At 36.0% G+C, this 20,300-nt stretch overlaps 1 protein-coding gene across 1 annotated transcript in view; it reads left to right on the top strand.

Annotated features, from left to right (window-relative positions):
• The window catches only part of LOC106872513 (golgin subfamily A member 4), a 254,301-nt gene that overhangs the window by 135,282 nt on the left and 98,719 nt on the right, over window positions 1–20,300 (top strand). Inside the window, exons 10-11 of the mRNA XM_014919531.2 lie at window positions 2,084–2,263; window positions 7,380–10,208. Of these exons, the coding sequence (XP_014775017.2) occupies window positions 2,084–2,263; window positions 7,380–10,208 (3,009 nt within the window). The remainder of the gene's footprint in view (window positions 1–2,083; window positions 2,264–7,379; window positions 10,209–20,300) is intronic.

Genomic DNA, 20,300 nt, shown 5'->3' with positions numbered 1-20,300 from the left:
TATATATATATATATATATATGTGTGGGAGCATGTATATTCATGTATATGTTGAATTTATATATATATGTGTGTGTGTTTATGTGTGTATACACCGTTAGACATATGTACCAGTATATATTTTATTGTAAAACATGTGTAAGTAAGCACAGTGTCATATGTCTGTCTATCTGTACAATTGCACTTACTATATTGGTATACAAACTGCAGTCAGTATGCCTGTTGTTTTGATCAAACTATTTTTATGACACCCAAGAATGTAACTTGATACCATTCAATAGGATCTCCAAGTTGACACTTGAAATTTGATGACTTATATCTGCCTTGAACCAACTGATTTTTAATAAATTATAATATCAATACATATATTCAACTGACTTCCAACTTCATTGTTATTACCAGTTGTCATACCACCCACTTTAATTAACACTGAATAGTTAAGTGAGTAGCCAAATGATTTTCTCTACTCTTTATTTAATTGCTATTGAAGAAACAACTCCCAATGCTATTATGTAATATGCATCACATAATAAGTATGACTAAATCATCATTATCATCGATGTCTGTACACATAATATGTGATTAATCAAACTTCATGTTGTTGAAAAACAGAGCAGATGCTAAAAATAATAGACCCATCTCTCTAACTTCACATATCAGCAAAGTCATGGAACATATTGTCAGAGGGAAACTGAAAAACTTATCAATTGCTCAGGTGTGGATCTCAAGTTTACAAAGGCCTTTGATAAAGTTGATCATAAGATGATATGTCACAAACTATGTGTACTCGGCATACTCAAAAAACCAGAAGAGTGGTTACATGACTTCTTAAAAAGACAGAAGCCAGGATGTAGCAGCCAATGGAGCCCTCTCAAATGAGACAGTGAAATACCCCAGGGAACTGTTTTTGGACAACTGCTGTTTGTAGTGGCTCTCTCAATCATGCCTTCAGTTTTACAGGTAGTTTCCCCTTTGATGCTAATCTTCTACAGAAAGATCTAGATGCCATATATAAATGAACTGAAGAAAACAAAGTGGAACTTAATGCAGAAAAATTCCAAGCATCTACTCTGAGCTTATGCCAATACACTGCAACCAAGAAGGAAAAAAGCAAACCTAAAGTCAGATTCAGTGCATGACCTGGGGATTGATATGAACAAGGATGTTTTGTTTCATGTACATATCACCAAGATGGTGGCAATGTGCAGGCAAATGGCCAGATGGATTCTGAGAACTTTCAGAACAAGGGACCAGGAAACTACACTGGTTGTATGGAGGACATTTGCTCTCAGCTGTCAGGACTATTGCTCTCAACTATGATCATCCCAATGTCAAATTAGTAGCAGAGCTTGAAGTAATTTAACAGTGCTAAACCTAGAAGATTGCATCAATGAAATAGTTGAGCTACTGGAAGATTTACATGGTAAAAATAAGCAGTGATATTTTTATGAAAGATCCTGGAGAAGATGGCACTAAACTTTGGCATTGAAAGTCATACCAGCCCCCAAACATGATGCCACTACATTGTGCCAGTGGTTCCAACCACCCAATCTCGAGCAAGGACCAGGTACTGCCAAAGCTTGGGATTCAAAGGTCCACAGTTGTTTAACATTTTGCAAAAAGTTTTGAAGGATCCACATAATGTGAGGGTAAATGTTTTCAAGAAACACCTTGGCCTTATGCTACCTTGATCCCAGATGAGCCATATCATTGCAAGAAACTCAAATGAGAGTAGCAATATTGAACTCCCTCATTCATCAAAAGCTAATTACATGAGCTTGGCCCTCAAAAATGTGATGATACTGACAGTGCCTCAGCATGGCCACAGCCTTTGGGCTGTAATACATAAAAAAAGAAATAAAAGACTATATCATATTATATAATGTTATATTTATATATGTATGTACATATATATGTCTGTGTATGTGTTTTATTGAACAAAAAATTCAATAGTATTTTAATTTGTTTCCAATGAACTAGTATATGACAAAAGCTGTTTTGGACTTTTGACTGTTCAAAGCCCTATTTGTTTCTCAGTGTATATTAAGTTTATTATGTATATGGATCTTTTCCTGTTATATCAGCTCAAAGAACAGGAATTATGGCAGAGACAGAAGGAAGAAGATTTTTATCGGCAACTGGCTGAATATCGAGAAGAAATGCGGTTAGCTATTGAAGAACGTGAATTGCAGAAAATGGCTGCATTATCTCAACAAGACAGTTTAAGAGATGCCCTCCAATGTGAAATTGGCGAGCTCAAGTCTGTGAGTGGCGCTAATTGTTGTTGTGGTGCTTAACTGTTGTTGGCATGGAATTTTAAAAATTTATTTTGAGCAATACTATTTGGTGTTATAATTGTCCAGCTTTTTTTTTCCTTTCAATGTGGCTACCACACTTAGGGAAACTATATATATATTCCTTGCTTAGATGATATCTTTTTATTCACATATGCTAAAAGACCTTGCTTATTATACTCGCAGACATTTCAGCTGTAACTTACTTTTGTTTTCCCTAAGGAAACAAAAGAATTACAAATGTATGAGTGGTTTTGATCTAATACTTAAGACTGTCAAGTTTTCTTTTTTTTCTATTGTAATCCTCAAAGTTGTTTTGGCAATTAAGTACAGAAAATATGTACTAGGTTGATGCTATCAACTGAGTTAATGGGATCATCTAATTCAACAGTATTTATTCACCTATTGAACTAATGTCAAATATATTGCAATGGATTATGTAAGAGATGCTGAAACAAATAATCAGGTTCTCAGTTATCCAAGACCCCTATAAATAGAAACCCAGACTGGCGCAAAACAACCTGTACAGCTTTTCATCTAGTTTGATGAAAGGTTGGCCATCAGATATAATTGCTAGGATATAGTCAATTATAGGAAATGGCAAGTAGTAGCCAAGTGAAGCTTTAATTTCAAATGAATAATTTGATATACAAAACATGCAAATGGTGAACATGAAAAAAACTGTTAAACTAGTTGTTTAGATAACAAATTGAAAGGCTGTTTACAAAGATCTCATGACTTTATATGGGATTTGTAGAATTAGTTGTTAGATAATTTAGTCCTAATTTGTTGATCTTCAGATTATGGTGTACCAAAACAATGTTCAAAGTAGTAAAATCTTAGATTTAAGTAAATGAACAATCTTTATTTTATATATTGAATACTTTTGCTTTTGTTTGTATATTTCAATGGCTGAGTGCATTGACTTTTAAAATATGAAAATATTGTTATTTGAGTTAATTAAATATCATTAAATTCATTAAGACAATTGGCTCAGCTTCACCTACACTTACTCTTCAAAGTAATCTTATATAAACTTAGTAGTCTTAAGCCAAATGTTTTAACTGAGATAATAACCATTTGGATAAGGCAAGTATTAGAATTCCAATTGACATTTAGAGCAGACATTTCAATTTCATAGTTTCTGTTTCTGTGTTTATTTTCTTGGAAAATAGGCATCAGCTTTATGAAAAAGTAAATTTTCCTTGCAATATACCTCATAATCTAATGGTTAGTGCACTTTACATTTAAAAGCTGTAAGAATACTCAAGTTGGATATTGGGTTATCAAGAGACTTTTGGTTTGTTCATTTTACTCTCAAAGAATCTTATGACATTGTACTCTCGCCAAATTACTCAAAGCAAAGATTTATATCTAATTGTTCTTAAATGTACTTTTGCCTGATATTTATTGCTTTCCTGCTTTATAATGGTTCAATGCTTTGCAATATTCTTTACTCATTAATTTTTCAGTTTACCTTAACACTGTCTCTTGACTTTTTCATTTTATTCTATTTATTTACATTGGAAATTTTTTTTCTCCTTATAAAACTGCAGTAAATTTCATTGTTATTTTAAAAAAACATGGCATGTTATTAACTAAAAGGTTCACTGTTTATATTTCATCAATAGGGTTGTGATAATGGTCAATACAGCTAAATCTTAAATTATATGTAGCGCTCAATAGATATCAGAAAAGTAATAACTTGCTATTATATACAGCAGGAGTTATTAATCAAATGTTTCATCAGCTTACAGTCCTGAGTTCAAGTTTTTTCATGAGCATCACCTGTAGAGGTAAGAGTTCTACCTAACCGGCATACTCTAGACATAGTTTATATGTAATACATGAATATGAGATCTATTGATCAACATATAGATGTCTGAACATTTTACAGGAGAAATATGTCCCAAACATATTTGAACAGATCAAAAAGTTTGGTTATGTTAGTTTTCATATCTATACCTAATGCACATTTCACAAGGTGCAATGAATATGAACTTATGTTCAATAAATAATCATAGAACATGAACAAAACTAGTGCATTCAAAACAAAGGTGTGTGTTAAACATCTGCATCCAGCATCACCATTTTCACATGCATTTAAGCTACTAAAGTAGGGTTTCTATTATTATTATTAGTTAGTCAAAGCTGGTGAGCTTGCAGGATTCTCAGTGATCTGACAAAATTGCTTAGTGGCATTTCTTCTGGATCTTCACATTCTGAGTTCAAATGCTGCTTTTGCTTTTTATTTTTTGGGGTTAATAAAATAAGTACCATCAAGTACTGAAGCTGATGTAATTAACTAACTTTCTCCCTCTAAAATTGATGGCCTTGCACCAAAATTTAAAATAATAATAATTATTATTATTAGTTAGTCAAAGGAGGAGGGAGGTACCAATGACGTTTACGGGCCTTCACAGACTATAGGGATTTTGAGGTAGTTGGTACTCAATTTGATATTGTATTAAGTTGAGGTATGTAGGAAAAATATAGCAGGAATGTAGGGTTGCATCTTGGGAAGAAGTAATTGAGCAAAATACTTTAGAGTGAGATCTAGGGGTTGAGACAAGTGGAGGAGGTAGGTTGATTTAGTTAATAAGAATATGCAAAGGATGTTGCAGTAAAAGCAGGGAGAAGCAAAGAGTGCATCTGTGGGTGAGTCTTTACCAATCAACTAAATGGCCTTCTCTTTTGAGGGTCTGTCTAGGATGTTGATATATGTATAACAGCAACTCTATCCCAATTAATGAATTACAGTAGCTAAAAAAAAAAAACTATCTCACATGTTTGTGTGTGTATAACAACAACAATGTTCCAGATCATAAATTAGTTGAAAATCTATCAGATAAGTAGTTAAAAACCTATTAAATTTAGTCTTGTGTTTCATTCTCAGATGATGATCAAAATGATATATGTAACCCTATTCAAGTAATGTTAGATATAGACATTTTCATTGAAAGGTTCTATGTTTCAAGATAGTAAGAGATAAATAATAAAAAATATGCATTATATGTTTTTTTAGGGTTGTTGGTACAAATGTTCACTAGAAAACATTTTATTATGTCTATGATATGTTTCATTCACTTTATCTTTCACTTTTACTTGGTATGAGAATGACTAGTCATTTTTAGGTCTTATGCATGGAAAGCACAGTTCCATCTGAGGAATAGCAGCAGGCACAGATGTGGCTCTGTGGTAAGAAGCTTGCTTCCCAACCATTTGGTTTTGGGTTCAGTCCCATTTTGTGGCATCTTGGACAAGTGTCTTCTACTATAGCCTCAGGCCAACCAAAGCCTTGTGAGTGGATTTGGCAGATGGAAACTGAAAGAAGCCTGTTGTATACATACATACATACATACATACACACACACACACACACACACACATATATATATATATATATATATATATATATATTTTTTATGTGTCTATGTTTGTCCCCCCACTATTGCTTGACAACCAATGTTGGTGTGTTTATGTCCCTGTAACTTAGCAGTTTGGCAAAAGAGACAAATAAAATAAGTACTAGGCTTACAAAGAATAAGTCATGAGGTTAATTTGTTTGTCTAAAAAACCCTTTAAGGCGGTGCTCCAGCATGACTGCAGTCAAATGACTGAAACAAGTAAAAGAATAAAAGAACGTTAGATATTGGCCCAAAAGCTTGATTTTAGGAAAGAATATTTGAGTTATGATATATGTTCCTTTACTAATGCAAATAGTATAAATGAAATGAAAGGAAGTAAAACCAAGTTATATTTTTGGTTTACTAGGAACTTACACCTTATTAGACAATTCTAGACATTTTGAGGGAAATTATTGATACAAATCTTTTTTATAATAATTTATGGCTGGATTCCAGCCTGGGCCAAGGCAACAAGGTCCATTTGTCACACTTCTTGGTCCATCATCACTGCTTCTAGGTCCTGGATACATTCCAGGCCAGTGTCTGCAATAAAGTTGTTGATGCAAGTGTGACAATGATTTCCTCTTCTTACGTCACCATGAAATGGTTTCCCCAAGACTAATTTGGGTGCTTCCATTTAAGGGTGGTGCACACAGTGACAGGATAGTCGCAGCCATCTTTGCCTGATCAGCCGTCTTTGTCTGATCTTCTCGATAACTTTCAGCAGGTCTCCATAAAGGCATTCATTTGTCATATGTTGCTGTCATTTCACATTTAGGGCCATTCATAGCATAATATAAACTATTTTCTTTTAAGGTTCCATATCTCACACAATGAAAGACCCTTAGTTTTGAAATGATTATTTCTCCCCAGAATTTAAACCCTAGTTTGAATCAACTCTAGCATTATGTACATATCCAGGAATAAACCATCAAGATAAAAAAAATTAGTATTTAAAACAGTAGTCCCATGATCATTTGTGACCCAGTCTTAATGTATTGAAATAATATGAAAAATATGACATTAATACCATTTCTTCATTCTGATGATGAGACTGATGTCTTGACATATAATAGACTATTGAGTTTAGTTACACTATTGTTCTAAATAAACATAAAAGACAAATGAAATATGAAAAGTCCTTAATAAAAAAGATCAAACATAATTGTGTCTCTAATATAACAGGAGTGAAAGGAAAGATGTTCCCTACTTACACAAACATATACATACACACACGTTTATTTTTACAAAAAGAAAGTTTGTCAGTGACTTCAAAGATTCACCAGTCGTCAACTAAACTTCAAAATCACTGTCAACCTTTTCCTTATAAGGACACATTTTATACTCTATTTAAATGTGCCTCCTTCAATGAATGTTTGGTTGTTTCTATATATGATTACATGTAGAAAAAAATGTATATTGTGTGTATATTACACTTCTAAACAAATTTTTTTTCTCTAACAAGAGAGCTAACTTTAATCTTCTTAAAACATCTCTATTAACTACAGGTATTTGAAAATTTGTCAGTTTTATCAATTTTGTAATATATGCACTTTTATACCCATTCAATGTTATTCCTTCTTTTTGAGTGATTGTAGAAAAAAGAAGTGTTACATTTCGACTACTTATCAAAAGTTTTTTTCATTTAAGATATTCCTCTAATTTAAATCATTTTCCAGGAAAAAATTGAAATGCAGCAACGAATAATTCAGTTAGAAGAGGCAAAAAGTAAACTGGAAGAAGAGCATGCTGAGTTTATGGAGAAGTCACGATTAGCAAATGAAGAGCTTGTAAAAGAGCTTACTGAGAGGCACTCAACTGAATTAACTAAAGCCTTAGAAGAGCAAGAATCTCAGTCAATGGAAAAATTGCAAAGTTATATTCAAAAACATTCTGAAGAATTGGAAGTCCTCAGGATCAACCATCAAGAAGAATTTGTAAGTTCCAATACTGAGCTTTACAACTACTATGAAAGCAAACTGGAAAAGGTACTTTCTGGGTATAAACAAATGTTGTCAGAGAAGAACAATCAACTGGAACAGGCAAACCATAATGTTCAAGTTTATAAAGAAAAAATGTCTGCTATGCAGGTACAATTTGAATCACGCACCCAAGGCTTTGAAACTCGTCTGGCAGAGCTTCAAAAGACTCTACAAAGTGAGAAAGACAATTGCATTAAATTACAAAAAGAAATGGAAAACAGCAAAATTCAGTATGAAGAAGGCATCCAGAATCTGAAAGATCAATGTAATGAAAGATTTAACTATGTGCACCAACTAGAAGAGGAGAAAGGTATTCTTCAAAAGGAACTGGAATTGACACGCCTTTCTAAAATGGAATTAGAAAAACAAATGACTAAAGAGTTGGACAAAAAAGCATCGCATTCTAGTGAAGAACTTTCAAAAATTCAAACACTAGAAAAAGAGCATCAAAAGTTTATTGAAACAATTACTTTAATGACAATAAAAGAAGAAACTATGAAAAAAGAAATTAACTCTTTGGACAAAGAATTGAAGCTTATGAAAGAGAAAAACAATCAACAGTTAGACACTATAGATTCTAAAGAAAAAAAATTGTTGGATATAGAAGCAACATTTGAGAGCTTTTTGAAGACAAATGAAAAAATGAATGAAGAATTAGAAACAAACAAACTTTTAGTTAACACTTTAGAACAAGAGAAAGAACAATGTAAAGAAGAAATTCAGTGCTTACAGAATAATTTAACTCAACAAGGAAATGATATTGAGAAAAAGATGCAGGAAAACGTCTTCTTTAAATTGAACAGTAATGAATTGGGGGAGAAAAATGCAAATCTTGAAAAAGAGTTAAATTTGAAGATAGTAGCATTTGAAGAAAAAATTATTGAATTGGAAAATTGCCAACAAAAGATTACTGAGCTGAGAGGAGAAAATGATTGCTTGAAGAAGTTAAATGAATCTCTTGAAGATGACAAATTTCACCTTAACACAGAATGGAAAATTAAAATGGATAAATTGCAGGCAGTAAAAGATGCTGAACTAAGTGATGTTTCAGACGAACATTCCACAAAGTTGATGAAATCCATATGTGAATACCAAGACAAATTGAAGGATATGACAAACATTAAAGAACAGTTAACTCTGGAGAAAAATGAAGCTATCAAAGAATTAAACTTGGTGCAACAACAACTGACAAAAAAGTACCAAGAAGCAGAATCTAACATCATTGTCCTTAATGATAAGAATTCAGATTATGAGAAGCAAATCAAGGATTTGTTGAATAAAATTGAAGCAGTAGATGAGATCAAGAAAGAATTGATAGAAAATAGCTTACTTATGCAACAACAAGTTGACAATCTTCAACAAGAAAATAGCCAATTAAAAGAAAAGTATGAGGAAGAATTGAGTGAGAAAGATTCTAAGATGTCTTTGCTAAAGACTTCACTAGAGCAGAAATTAGCAGAAAAAACTTGTGAAACTGAAGAACTACAGAGTCAGTTGAGTAATAATCAAATAAATGATGCAGAATTACAGGAAAATTTAAAAACTCTTCGGGAGAAATTGTCTGTTGCTGAAGATAAACTTAGTGATTGTATCCAAAACTATGACAAAGATATTGAAGAACTTAAAGCAATTGTCGAAGCACGTGAAAAAGAACTCAGTCAAAAAACTCAGGAATTTCATCAGAAGGAAAATCAGCTCAAAGCCAAAATTGATGATTTGGATTCTCATTTAAAAGATACTCAGACTGAAACAAGTAATAAAATGATGTTGCTAGAATCTCGGCTACAAGAAAGTCAAGAGAAACATCTACAAATTAAAGAATTACAGGACAAAATGGATATTCTGGCAAAAGACAAAGAATCTCTAACTGATGATTTAAGAGAAGCTACTTCCAAGTTAGTTGAATATACAAAATCTAATGAGGAGAAACACATTTCAGAAAAAGAAAATGAAAATCTCTTGAAAGAAGTAGAATCTTTAAGAAATATCAAAGTAAATATAGAATGTCAATTAGATGAAAAAGAAACTTTTTGTCATGAATATAGTGTCAAAATTAATGAAGTTGAAGAGAAACTTAGGCAAAGTGAAGATGATTTACAACTAGTCCAAGGAAATTATGAGCAGCTTCAAAAGAAATATGAAATTCTAAACTGTTCTACAAAAAGTGTTGCTGAAGAAATCCAAGAGAAGCAAGCTGAAGTAGTGTCTGTTTCTCAGAAATTGAGTTTAGCTGTTTCTGAACGAGATCAGTTAAAAACTGAAATGGAAGAGAAAATAAATGAACTTCTTGAAGATTATCAATTAAAGTTAACCAAAATGGAGACAGAAGCTAATAATAAGAAAGCAGAATATAAAAAAAAGGCTGAAATCTATATCTCTCAGCTTAAGAAGCAATCTGAAGAATGTCAGCAGACAGCAATATCTGAACAAAAAAAATTGACAAAGGAAATTGAACACTTAAAAGAAGAGTTGAAGAAAATAAAAAATGAAAAGAAATTGATGGAAGAAGATTTTGCTCAATGGAAGGTTTGTACTATATTATACCTGTTCAGTTACTATCAAATCATTTCAGAAATCTCTTGAAAGAAATAGAATCTTTAAGAAATATTAAGGCAAATATAGAATGTCAGTTAGATGAAAAAGAAACTTTTTGTCATGAATAGGCGCAGGAGTGGCTGTGTGGTAAGTAGCTTGCTTACCATTACCAACCACATGGTTCCGGGTTCAGTCCCACTGCGTGGCACCTTGGGCAAGTGTCTTCTACTATAGCCTCGGGCTGACCAAATCTTTGCGAGTGGATTTGGTAGACGGAAACTGAAAAAAAAAGCCCGTCACATATATGTGTATATATTATATATATATATATATATGTGTGTGTGCGTGTTTGTGTGTCTGTGATTGTCCCCCCCCAACATCGCTTGACAACCAAAACTTAGCAGTTCGGCAAAAGATTCCGTTAGAATGAGTACTAGGCTTACAAAGAATAAGTCCTGGGGTCGATTTGCTCGACTAAAGGCGGTGCTCCAGCATGACTGCAGTCAAATGACTGAAGCAAGTAAAGAGTAAAGAGTAATATAGTGTCAAACTCATTCAAGCAAATTGTATATTAAGTTATAGTTAGAATGATCATCATTTTGTTACATGTAATATTCTCATCCTTTCTCTCTTATGTCTCTCTTTTTCTCACACACACACATACACACACACAATTTCTGCTCCTTCCATTCTCTTTTTCTCCCCCTTTCTTTCCTTATGTATATGAGCATGTGTATATCATATAAATATATATATGATACTTCAGCAATGTAACCACACATGTGCTGTTGGTGATTTCTTTTCCTTCTTTGGACTTTTCCCATTCTCCTTTCTGACAAAGAGCGGTGCTTGAAACGTTAAACTCTCTCTTTTCACTGAGCGTCAAGCTAATACATTCCCTGTGCACATTCCTGCTAGTGTAGTAGTTGGCAGGGAAGCTGCTGTTGCTACTAGGGTCGACCAGTACTTCAGCTTCATAGATGACTCCGTTGGTTTCATAATGGCCTCCCACTAGGCATCTGTTTTAGTCCCTGCCTAAGCATCCTACCTCTGCTCATCACCTAGGGGGGTGCTAACTAAAATTCTCTTAATATTGGGGGTTGTTATATAGCAAATACACTGCAGCTGTGAAATAACAATATAATTGAAACAAATGGCAGTAACCACATGGAACATAACAGCAATCTTTTAAGAACCAACAATCTAACTTGAATTATAATCTTTGAACTCCAATTTTGCACTATCAACACACGAACTGTGGAACTAGCACAATGATTTTATTGAAACCACAAGGGTTAAACAAAGAGGGGACAATACAAGGGACAAATGGGGTCGGAGACTTATCGAATGATATGACTAAATATATAATTATGAATGAAGATGAAACAAATAATGAATGGATGTGCAATAGATTTGACCCTACAAACCACATTCTTGCATTGCATCGTTTATTTTGTCCTCTTTTTTAGCCCCGCTTAATTTGGCACTTACATACCCAACATTCAGGCTACTTTCTTCTATCTTCTTTCGTACTTTTTTGCCATCAGGCATTTCTTCTCCAAACATGCTTTCCTTCTTAGGTGATATAAAAAGAGAATCTCCAGAGATGAAGGTGCCTGATGCAATACCTCTTCCACGCATCTTCCATATCACCTCTTTTGCTATAGCTATTACGGCTAGAAAACAGAATTTCTCTTCTCCTTTTAGAGGAGATGGCAGAACAATCTTAATAATCGATTTGGCTGACAGCTGAACTCTCCCAGTTGTGACAGTATCTGTTTGGTAGAAACCCACTGGTCCAAGAGACACAGACACTGTATGATTGCATGCACAGGCTGTCATCACACTTGCTCTCTACCATCCCTCTATAGTATGCCAAAGTGGTACCCCCTCCACCGGCATTGCTTGTTTGGGAGAGAAGCACAAGCACCTGGTGACACTCTGCTTGCCAAGCTCCCAGCCTTGGTCTATGTCTAATCCAGGTCTCCACTTCACCAGAAGAGGTGAACCTAGGAAATATCTCGTCAACGAACGGAGACCACACCTGCTCACTGTCCAGGCAGAGCCAGAGATGCCTCAACCTCAGCACATGCCTGCGCATCTTTAGCCATGGCATCTCTAACTCACCCTTTAGTGGTTGTTGGCAGCAGATAAAGTGCCTTACCATAAAAAAACTTCCATCATGCAGAAACCTGTGAAATTTTTTAACAGCAAAAATAATTGCTGGGGCCTCCTTTTCAATTTGACTATATCTCTTCTCTGCTGCTATAAGCAAGTGTGAAACATGAACCACTGGCTTTGTACTTCTGTCTTCATATTTATGAAATAGAACTGCACCTGATCCATGCTTGGAAGCATCAGACACTTCAATGATGTCTATTTTGGGACCGTAAAGTGCTAATGACAGGTCTGAGATAAGAATTTTTCTTATTTCTTCAAAAATGTTTTGGCATTTAGTGGACCAATTCCACTTCTTTTTTTAATAAGTTGTTCAATGGAGCTCTTAACTTGTGCATATTAGGAATGTAGCTCTGATAATAGTTTGCCAACCCAAGAAATGCTTGTAAAGTTGGAATATTTGTTGGTGCAGGCATATTCTTAATTGCATCTGCCCTCCATGGGTCAGGATGTCTACCACTTTTATAAATTATTTGCCCTAAGTACTTAATTTGGGGTAGAAAGAATTCACATTTTTCTTCACTCAAAGTGAACCCCAAAACTTCAGTTTTCTTAAACACAGCTTTTATGTGTTCCACATGTTCACAAGAATTACTCTTGATCAAAATATCATCCAAGTATGGGATTGCAAAATCACAATTGGATAACATAGTATCCATGATTTGCTGGAATACTCCTGGTGCAATTTTTAATCCAAAAAGTAATCGTATGTATCTGTACAATTCTCTGTGTGTATTTATTGTCCAATACTTTGAGAATTTTTCATTTATTTTTATCTTTAAATAGGCTTCAGACAGATCTAATTTAGAAAAAATTTTTCCACCATTTAACTTTAGAAAAATGTTCTCTGCAATTGAGAGTGGATGGTGGTATGTTTTTAAGCAGTTGTTCAATCTTTTAGAGAAATCAGCACAGTCTATTCTTCCTATTTTTTTTATTACATACTGTGGGTGCCACCCACTTTGAGTAATCCACCTTTTTGATGACTTCACTCTTTTTGAGTCTGTCCAACTCTTCATTTACGGTTTCAATTGCTGTGAACAGTACTTTTCTGTTTGCTTTAAATACAGGTACAGCATTTTCACTTACTTGGAAATAGGCTTCTGTCTTTCTACATAGACCTAAATCTTTTGATAACACTTGTGGGAACATTTTTTTGCAATTTTTTCCTCAGTTCTTCCAAAGACTTGTTTTTAACGGGACAACCATTTATGTAATTGCATTAAAGATTTATGGGGAGGTGCCATAAATTGAATAGTTCTAACCAACTTGTGCCAAAAAGATTGATTGTATTATCCACAACGAATAATTTTGTTTCTCATGTCTCTCCTTGAAATGTGACAACGATACATGTTTTGCCTATGAAATGTAATTTATCACTCATTACACCAAACACTATTTTTGCTGTTTTATGTAATCACGGTTTACCAATTTTTTCCCAAGTATTCGCATTTATAATTGAGATGTCATTACCTAACTGTAATTTGGTATTCACATTATTTATTGTTATGTGCATGAATTTTCTTGTTTTTCTGTTGCAATTACTCTCTGCTGAAAATACCTTAGAACTTTTTTGTGTTTGAGCCTTGTAGTCTTGTTACAATGAGAACTCCTATGTCCCAGCTTCTGACAGCTATAGCACTTTTTGTTTTTAAACTGACAATCTTTTTTGTAATGTAGGCCTCCACAACCATAACACAGATTGGGGCCTGACACTTGTTTTTGATTGTGCTTCCTGGGACAACACATTTGAACTTTTGTAGAGTCTTTATCTTGTATTTTTTTCACATTATGTTTAAAATTTACCATAGTCTGACATTCTTCTGCGATGGTCTGAGATAAATCCTGGTTCACTTGCCCCATTTTCGAGAGAATCCTTGCTATAAATCAGGTGCTATAAATCCTTGCATAAAGATAAGTGATTTGAGCATATCCTGAGTGAGTAATTCCACAGTTTCTTGGAAATCAGTCTCATTTGACTTTTTGGGTAGAATAAAGTTACAGTAACACTCATGTTCAGCTCCTAGCTACCTTGCGTAGTAGAAGGCTTATTTTCTGCTTCTCCGACCATGACTTGCACTCATTGTTAAAAATTTCCTCATATCTTCTATAATACACAGGAAACATAATACCCACCTCCGGCTTATATGTAAATTCAGAAATTGTGTTAGCCATGCTATCTGGCGTAAACAAGCTTACTGGATTTTTGGACTTCACCAACTGTAACTCAATTAATTGTTGTTGTTGTTGTTGTAGTATTTGATTTTGCAACTCCTGTAGTTGTACCTGTTACTTCTCTTGAAGCTGTACTACTGTGGCTAATAGGTTTTCCATTATACAGAAATTGTCAAATAGCCAATATGAGTTTCGAATGATCCTTGTCATCAGATGTTGTATCCTTATGGACAAACGAATACACAGCAACAATGTAATAAACAATATGATTGAAACAAGTGGCAGCAACCACATGGAACGTAAATACAATCTTTTAAAGAACGACAATCCAACACGCTACCTCAAACTGTAAACTTTGAATTATCAACACATGAACTGTGGAACTAGCACAAACTACCTTACCTATTCAGACTGCTACTATTTATAATTAGTGGTCCAATCCAATCTCCGGGATGGAAAGGGCCGTGATACTCTCACACAACAGGGGTCCAACTAAAAGACACTCTAAGGTTGTGCCTGTTGAAAATGCATCTATACCTACGTGAACATATGAAGTGTTTATCTACTAGCCTAAGGAATATCCTACTTACAAACGTTTCTATGTTGAGGGAGAAGAGGGGTGCTATCAAAATGATAATTCTGCGATGCTTCCTTCTGCAGGTGTTAGGGCCCATCATATAGGAGATGTGGTCCCTAAATCTACTAGCAGTTAATGCTCCATCATAGTAGGTGCCTGCTGCATCAAAAATTTCTTAGCTAGAGGAAAGGTTCAGGATCCTCTTGCTAACACCCTTCACCAGGTTTTTGAACACAATGGGTGGGTGGTAGGGGGCTGTGTTGATGTATGTCAGCCTCTCATTTGGTTTGCGGTAGGGCCTGTATGTACCAGAGCCCAAGTCAAGTATGACATCTAAGAAGTCCGCAGTGGCGAGATTGGTCTCCAGCATAATTTTCAGTCCCATAGAGCTGAGGGTGCTAATTAGATCTTTTGTAAGCCTATCTAGGGTGTGGCCATTGGTTCCTCTAGTGATGGCCAGGGTGTCATCTCTGTAGAGACCAAAAAGACAGAAGGGAGCTTCTTCTTAAGGGTGTCGAGGATATACAATGCGATGAGGTCACATACATCAGTGCTATCGTAGGCTCCCATCACTATGTCAAAGGAGCCTACAGAGTCAGATTGCTTGACCCAGGTTGAAAATTTATTGAACAGAACTGCTTTCCTGGCATGTGTAATGACATCTGTGTCCTTGTCACTAGTGTCAGTGAATCCTCTAGCAAAGGAAAGTGCTTTGACTAGTAAGCTTTTTGATATAGATAGGTAAAAATCAACTATGTCAAACTGGGTGAACCTTGCTGTACCTCTCCCCTTGTTGGTATTAAACCATGCAATCACCTCGTTGGTGTTACACCATAGGGAGAGACTGGTGGATCTCCTTATGCTGTTGTTGATGTTCCTTAGTATGTGTTTGCTTGCCAGACCAATCTTGGGTTTCGCCAGGTTAATCAGGCAGCATTTAGGGTTTGAGGCAAAGTTTGGTTAATGATCTTTGATGGTAGTAAATGCATTCCTTTTAGCTAAAATCTACCCTATCTACTATATCTAATTCATTGGCTAATTGTTTGGCTTCACTGTTGATGTTATTGTATGTGTGGGGGGAAGTGTGCCTATAATTCTGTGTAACATTATTTTCTAACAGCCTGTCATAAGTAAGAGTGTCTATCCTATATAAATTTTTAGTCTCAACTGAGAATATTAAGAGGCTGACAGAGTTTTTTAGTAATCTAATGCTGGCACAGAGCTAATGTTGGAAGGAGCAAGAGGACTTACGAAATTTTAGCTGGGAATGATACCCAGTTGGTCTACCTGAAAGGGCTCAAGTTCCTTGATCTTGGATGTGTACTTCCTAGATTTGATTCCATAGGTGTTGCTTTCCAGGGATGGTGTGGCTAGTTTGGAGTAGAAGGCTTTCCATCGCATTTACCTTATTACGTCCATTATTTTCTCAAGCAGCATTCAAGTGTACAGCTCATTAGATGGTGTAGGTATGTTCTTAGTGAAGTAGTGAAGGTCAAAACATTCCATATTGTTGAGAGACTTAGTAGTTTCCATGAGTATGTAGCAGTGTGGCCTGCCAGACAGGTATTTAACACAAACCATGCGGCCAGGTGCAAAATGGATTGTCAATAAATCATAACTCCAAAACAGAAGCATACTCTAAGTTATAGGGCAGTATAGTATAAAGATAGATAAGGCTGGAGCCTACAGAGTCAGAGTTAGGTTTCATGTCCTTAAAGCATTTAGCTTTACAGTGTATCATAAGACCCCAAAACCTGTTGGCACATGGCCTCTGTAGCAAGTGGTCTCTCCAGAAAATGGAGAAGGAAAAGTTTTCCTTTGTCTCCCTTTGGCTGTTATTTCTAATCAATTCTGTTATTGTGTAGGCTCCTTTGACATAGCAATGGGAGCCTATGACAGTGCTGATGTATGCAACCTCATCAGGTTGTATATCCTCAACACCCTTAAGAAGATTTATGATTTACCAATGATCCATCTGACACCCAGCCAGAATGTTTTACAAATACCATGTGTTAAATAGCTGTCTGGCAGGCCACAATTCTACATACTCATGGAAACTGCTTAGCCTTCCAAGAATATGGAATGTTTTAACCTCAGCTACTCCACTAAGAATATGCCTGCACCATCTAATGAGCTGTTCACTTGAATGCTGCTGGAAAAAATAATGGATGCAATAAGGCAAATATGATGGAAAGCCTTCTACCATGACCTAGCCTAGCCAATCTAAGTTCCCACCCAAGATCAAGGAACTTGAGCCCTTCAAGGCAGACCTATTGGGCATCATTCCCAGCTAAAATTTCGTAAGTCCTCTTGCTCCTTCTAACATAAGCTCCATGCCAACGTTAGATTACTGAAAAACTCAGACAAGCTCCTAATATTTTCAGTTAAGACTAAACATTTACATAGGATAGACACTCTTACTTATGATAGGCCGTTAGAAAATGATATTACACAGAATTAAAGGCACACTTCCCCACACACATACAACAACATCAACCGTGAAGCTGAACAATTAGCCAACGACTTAGATATAGCGGATAGGTTAGAGATTTTAGCTAAAGGAATGCCTTTATTACCGTCAAAGACCATTACTGAACTTTGCCTCAAATCCTAAATGCCGCCTGATTAACCCAGCAAAATCCAAGATCAGTCTGGCAAGCAAACACATACTGAGGAACATTAACAACAGCATAAGAAGAGCCACCACTGTCTGCTTATGGTATAACACCAACAAGGTGATTGCATAGGGTAGAGGCAGAGCAAGGTTTACCCAGTTTGACATAGTTGATTTTACCATTCTATATCAAAAGGCTTACTGGTCAAGGCATTTTCCCTTGTTAGGGAAGTGCATCAAAAATGTTACCCTCAAAGAAGTTTCCCTCTATCCCTTTTGGTCTCTGCAGAGATGATGCCCTAGCCAGCTCCAGAGGAGCCAATGGCCACACCCCAGATAGGCTTAGGAAAGATCTAATTAGCACCCTTAGCTCTATGAGACTAAAAATTACAATCAAGACCAATCACACCACTGCAGACTTCTTAGACGTCACACTTAACTTGGGCTCTGATACATACATTGACGTTAGTGACAAAGACATAGACATTATTATGCATGCCAGGAAAGCAGTGCTGTTCAATAAAGGTTCAACCTGGGTAAAGCAATTCAACCTTGTTGGCTCCTTTGATATAGCAATGGGAGCCTACGACAGTGCTGATGTATGCGACCTCATTGGGTTGCATATCCTCGACACCCTTAAGAAGAAGTTCCCTCTATCCTTCTTGGTCTTTACAGAGATGATACCCTAGCCACCTCTATAGGAGCCAATGGCCAAACCCTAAATTGGCTTAGGAAAGGTCTAATTAGCACCCTTAGCTCTATGAGACTGAAAATTATGCTGGAGACTAATCTCACCACTGCAGACTTTTTAGATGTTACACTTGACTTGGGTTCTGGTACATACAGGCCCTACCACAAACCAAATGAGAGGCTGACATACATCAACACAGCCTCCTGCCACCAACCCATTGTGTTCAAAAACCTAGTGAAGGGTGTTAGCAAGAGGATTACAAACCTTTCTTCTAGCCAAGAAATTTTTGATGCAGCAGCCACCTACTATTATTAGGCACTAGCTGCTAGCAGATTTAGGGACTGCATCTCCTATATGCTGGGCCCTATCACCTGCAGAAGGAAGCACCACAGAAATATCATTTTCTTAACGCCCCGCTTCTCCCACAATGGAAAAAAATGTGTGTAGGTAGGATATTCCTTAGGCTAGTAGATAAACACTTCACACACACACATAGGTACAGTATATTTTCAACAGGCACAACCTTAGGGTCTCTTTTAGCTGTGCCTCCAATATTAAGAACATTTTAGTTAGCACCCCTAGACCACAGGCGGAGGCAGGGTGCTCATGCAGGGATGACAACAGATGCCCAGTGGAAGGCCATTGCAAAACCAATGGAGTATGAAGCTGAGGTACTAGCTGACCCTATTAGCAGCAACAGCAGAAATATGAACAGAGTTAGTGGCAGCACTGTCACCAATGATAACAACATCAATGACAGCAATGGCAGTATCGCTAACAGAAATAATTGCAGAACCATCGCAAATGATAACTATAACAACAGTGACAGCACCACCCGCCATGATAGTGCCGACAACAGCTCCAACAACACCAGCAACGATGACCACAACAACAACAACAGTGCCACAACTGTTGACATCCATTACGCCAGTAGTAATAGCACTAACACCATCGCCACCTTCAATGATGCAGTAACAACACCAACAGCACCAATACCAACAACAGCGGTAGCAGCAGCATCAGCACCCATACATGGTGTTACATTGGATACTCTGATAACATACCCAAGCAACACCTCTCCAGCCACAGATCCTCTTTCAGGATACCAGAAATGAGACATGCTACATCATTAGCCAGTCATGTATGGCAGTTGAAGGATGAAGGAATTCCACACGTAATATCTTGGAGAATCTTAGAAAATACAAGCCCCTACATAAATGGGATCAAGCACTGTAAACTGTGCATAACTGAACATGCAAGGCCATTAAAAGACTCCTTCAACCCAGGGAACATCCTTAACTCCAGGATGGAAGTCTTCGGACCCTGTTTGCACTTCAGGAAATTCCTGCTGGCGTCCTGGGATCCACACAATAACAGGCAAAGGGAGACAATCCTCTAATGTTGACAGACTAACAAAGTCTTTTCCTCCTCCATTTTCTACAGAGGCCATGTGCCAACAGGTTTGGGGGCCTGGTGATATGCTGTAAAGCTAAGCATTTTATGGACATGAAACCCAGGGTAATCTCATAGATCAGCCTCATCTATCTTTATTGTATACTGCTCTATAAATTAGAGTGTGCTTCTTTTTGGGATTTATGATTTACTAATGATATATATATATATATATATATATATATATATATAAAAGATAAACAAGAGTGAAAAAACTACAGAAGGCTTGTGTTACATGGTTAAAGTATATATTTAAATTGTTATGTCAGAAAAATGTTATAAAATTTTGGGTATATAAACATTGTATTTGGAGAAATAACCGGTTTCGTGTTGTCTTTTCAAATTTCTCTACTTGTATCATAACATGTCTTCGCTCCAGTGTGTAAAATAGTTCTA

This window comes from Octopus bimaculoides, chromosome 9, assembly GCF_001194135.2.
Source record: "Octopus bimaculoides isolate UCB-OBI-ISO-001 chromosome 9, ASM119413v2, whole genome shotgun sequence".
Taxonomy (NCBI): domain Eukaryota; kingdom Metazoa; phylum Mollusca; class Cephalopoda; order Octopoda; family Octopodidae; genus Octopus; species Octopus bimaculoides.
The sequence above is the reverse complement of the archived record's forward strand: the minus strand, read 5'-3'. Positions and strand labels throughout refer to the sequence as shown.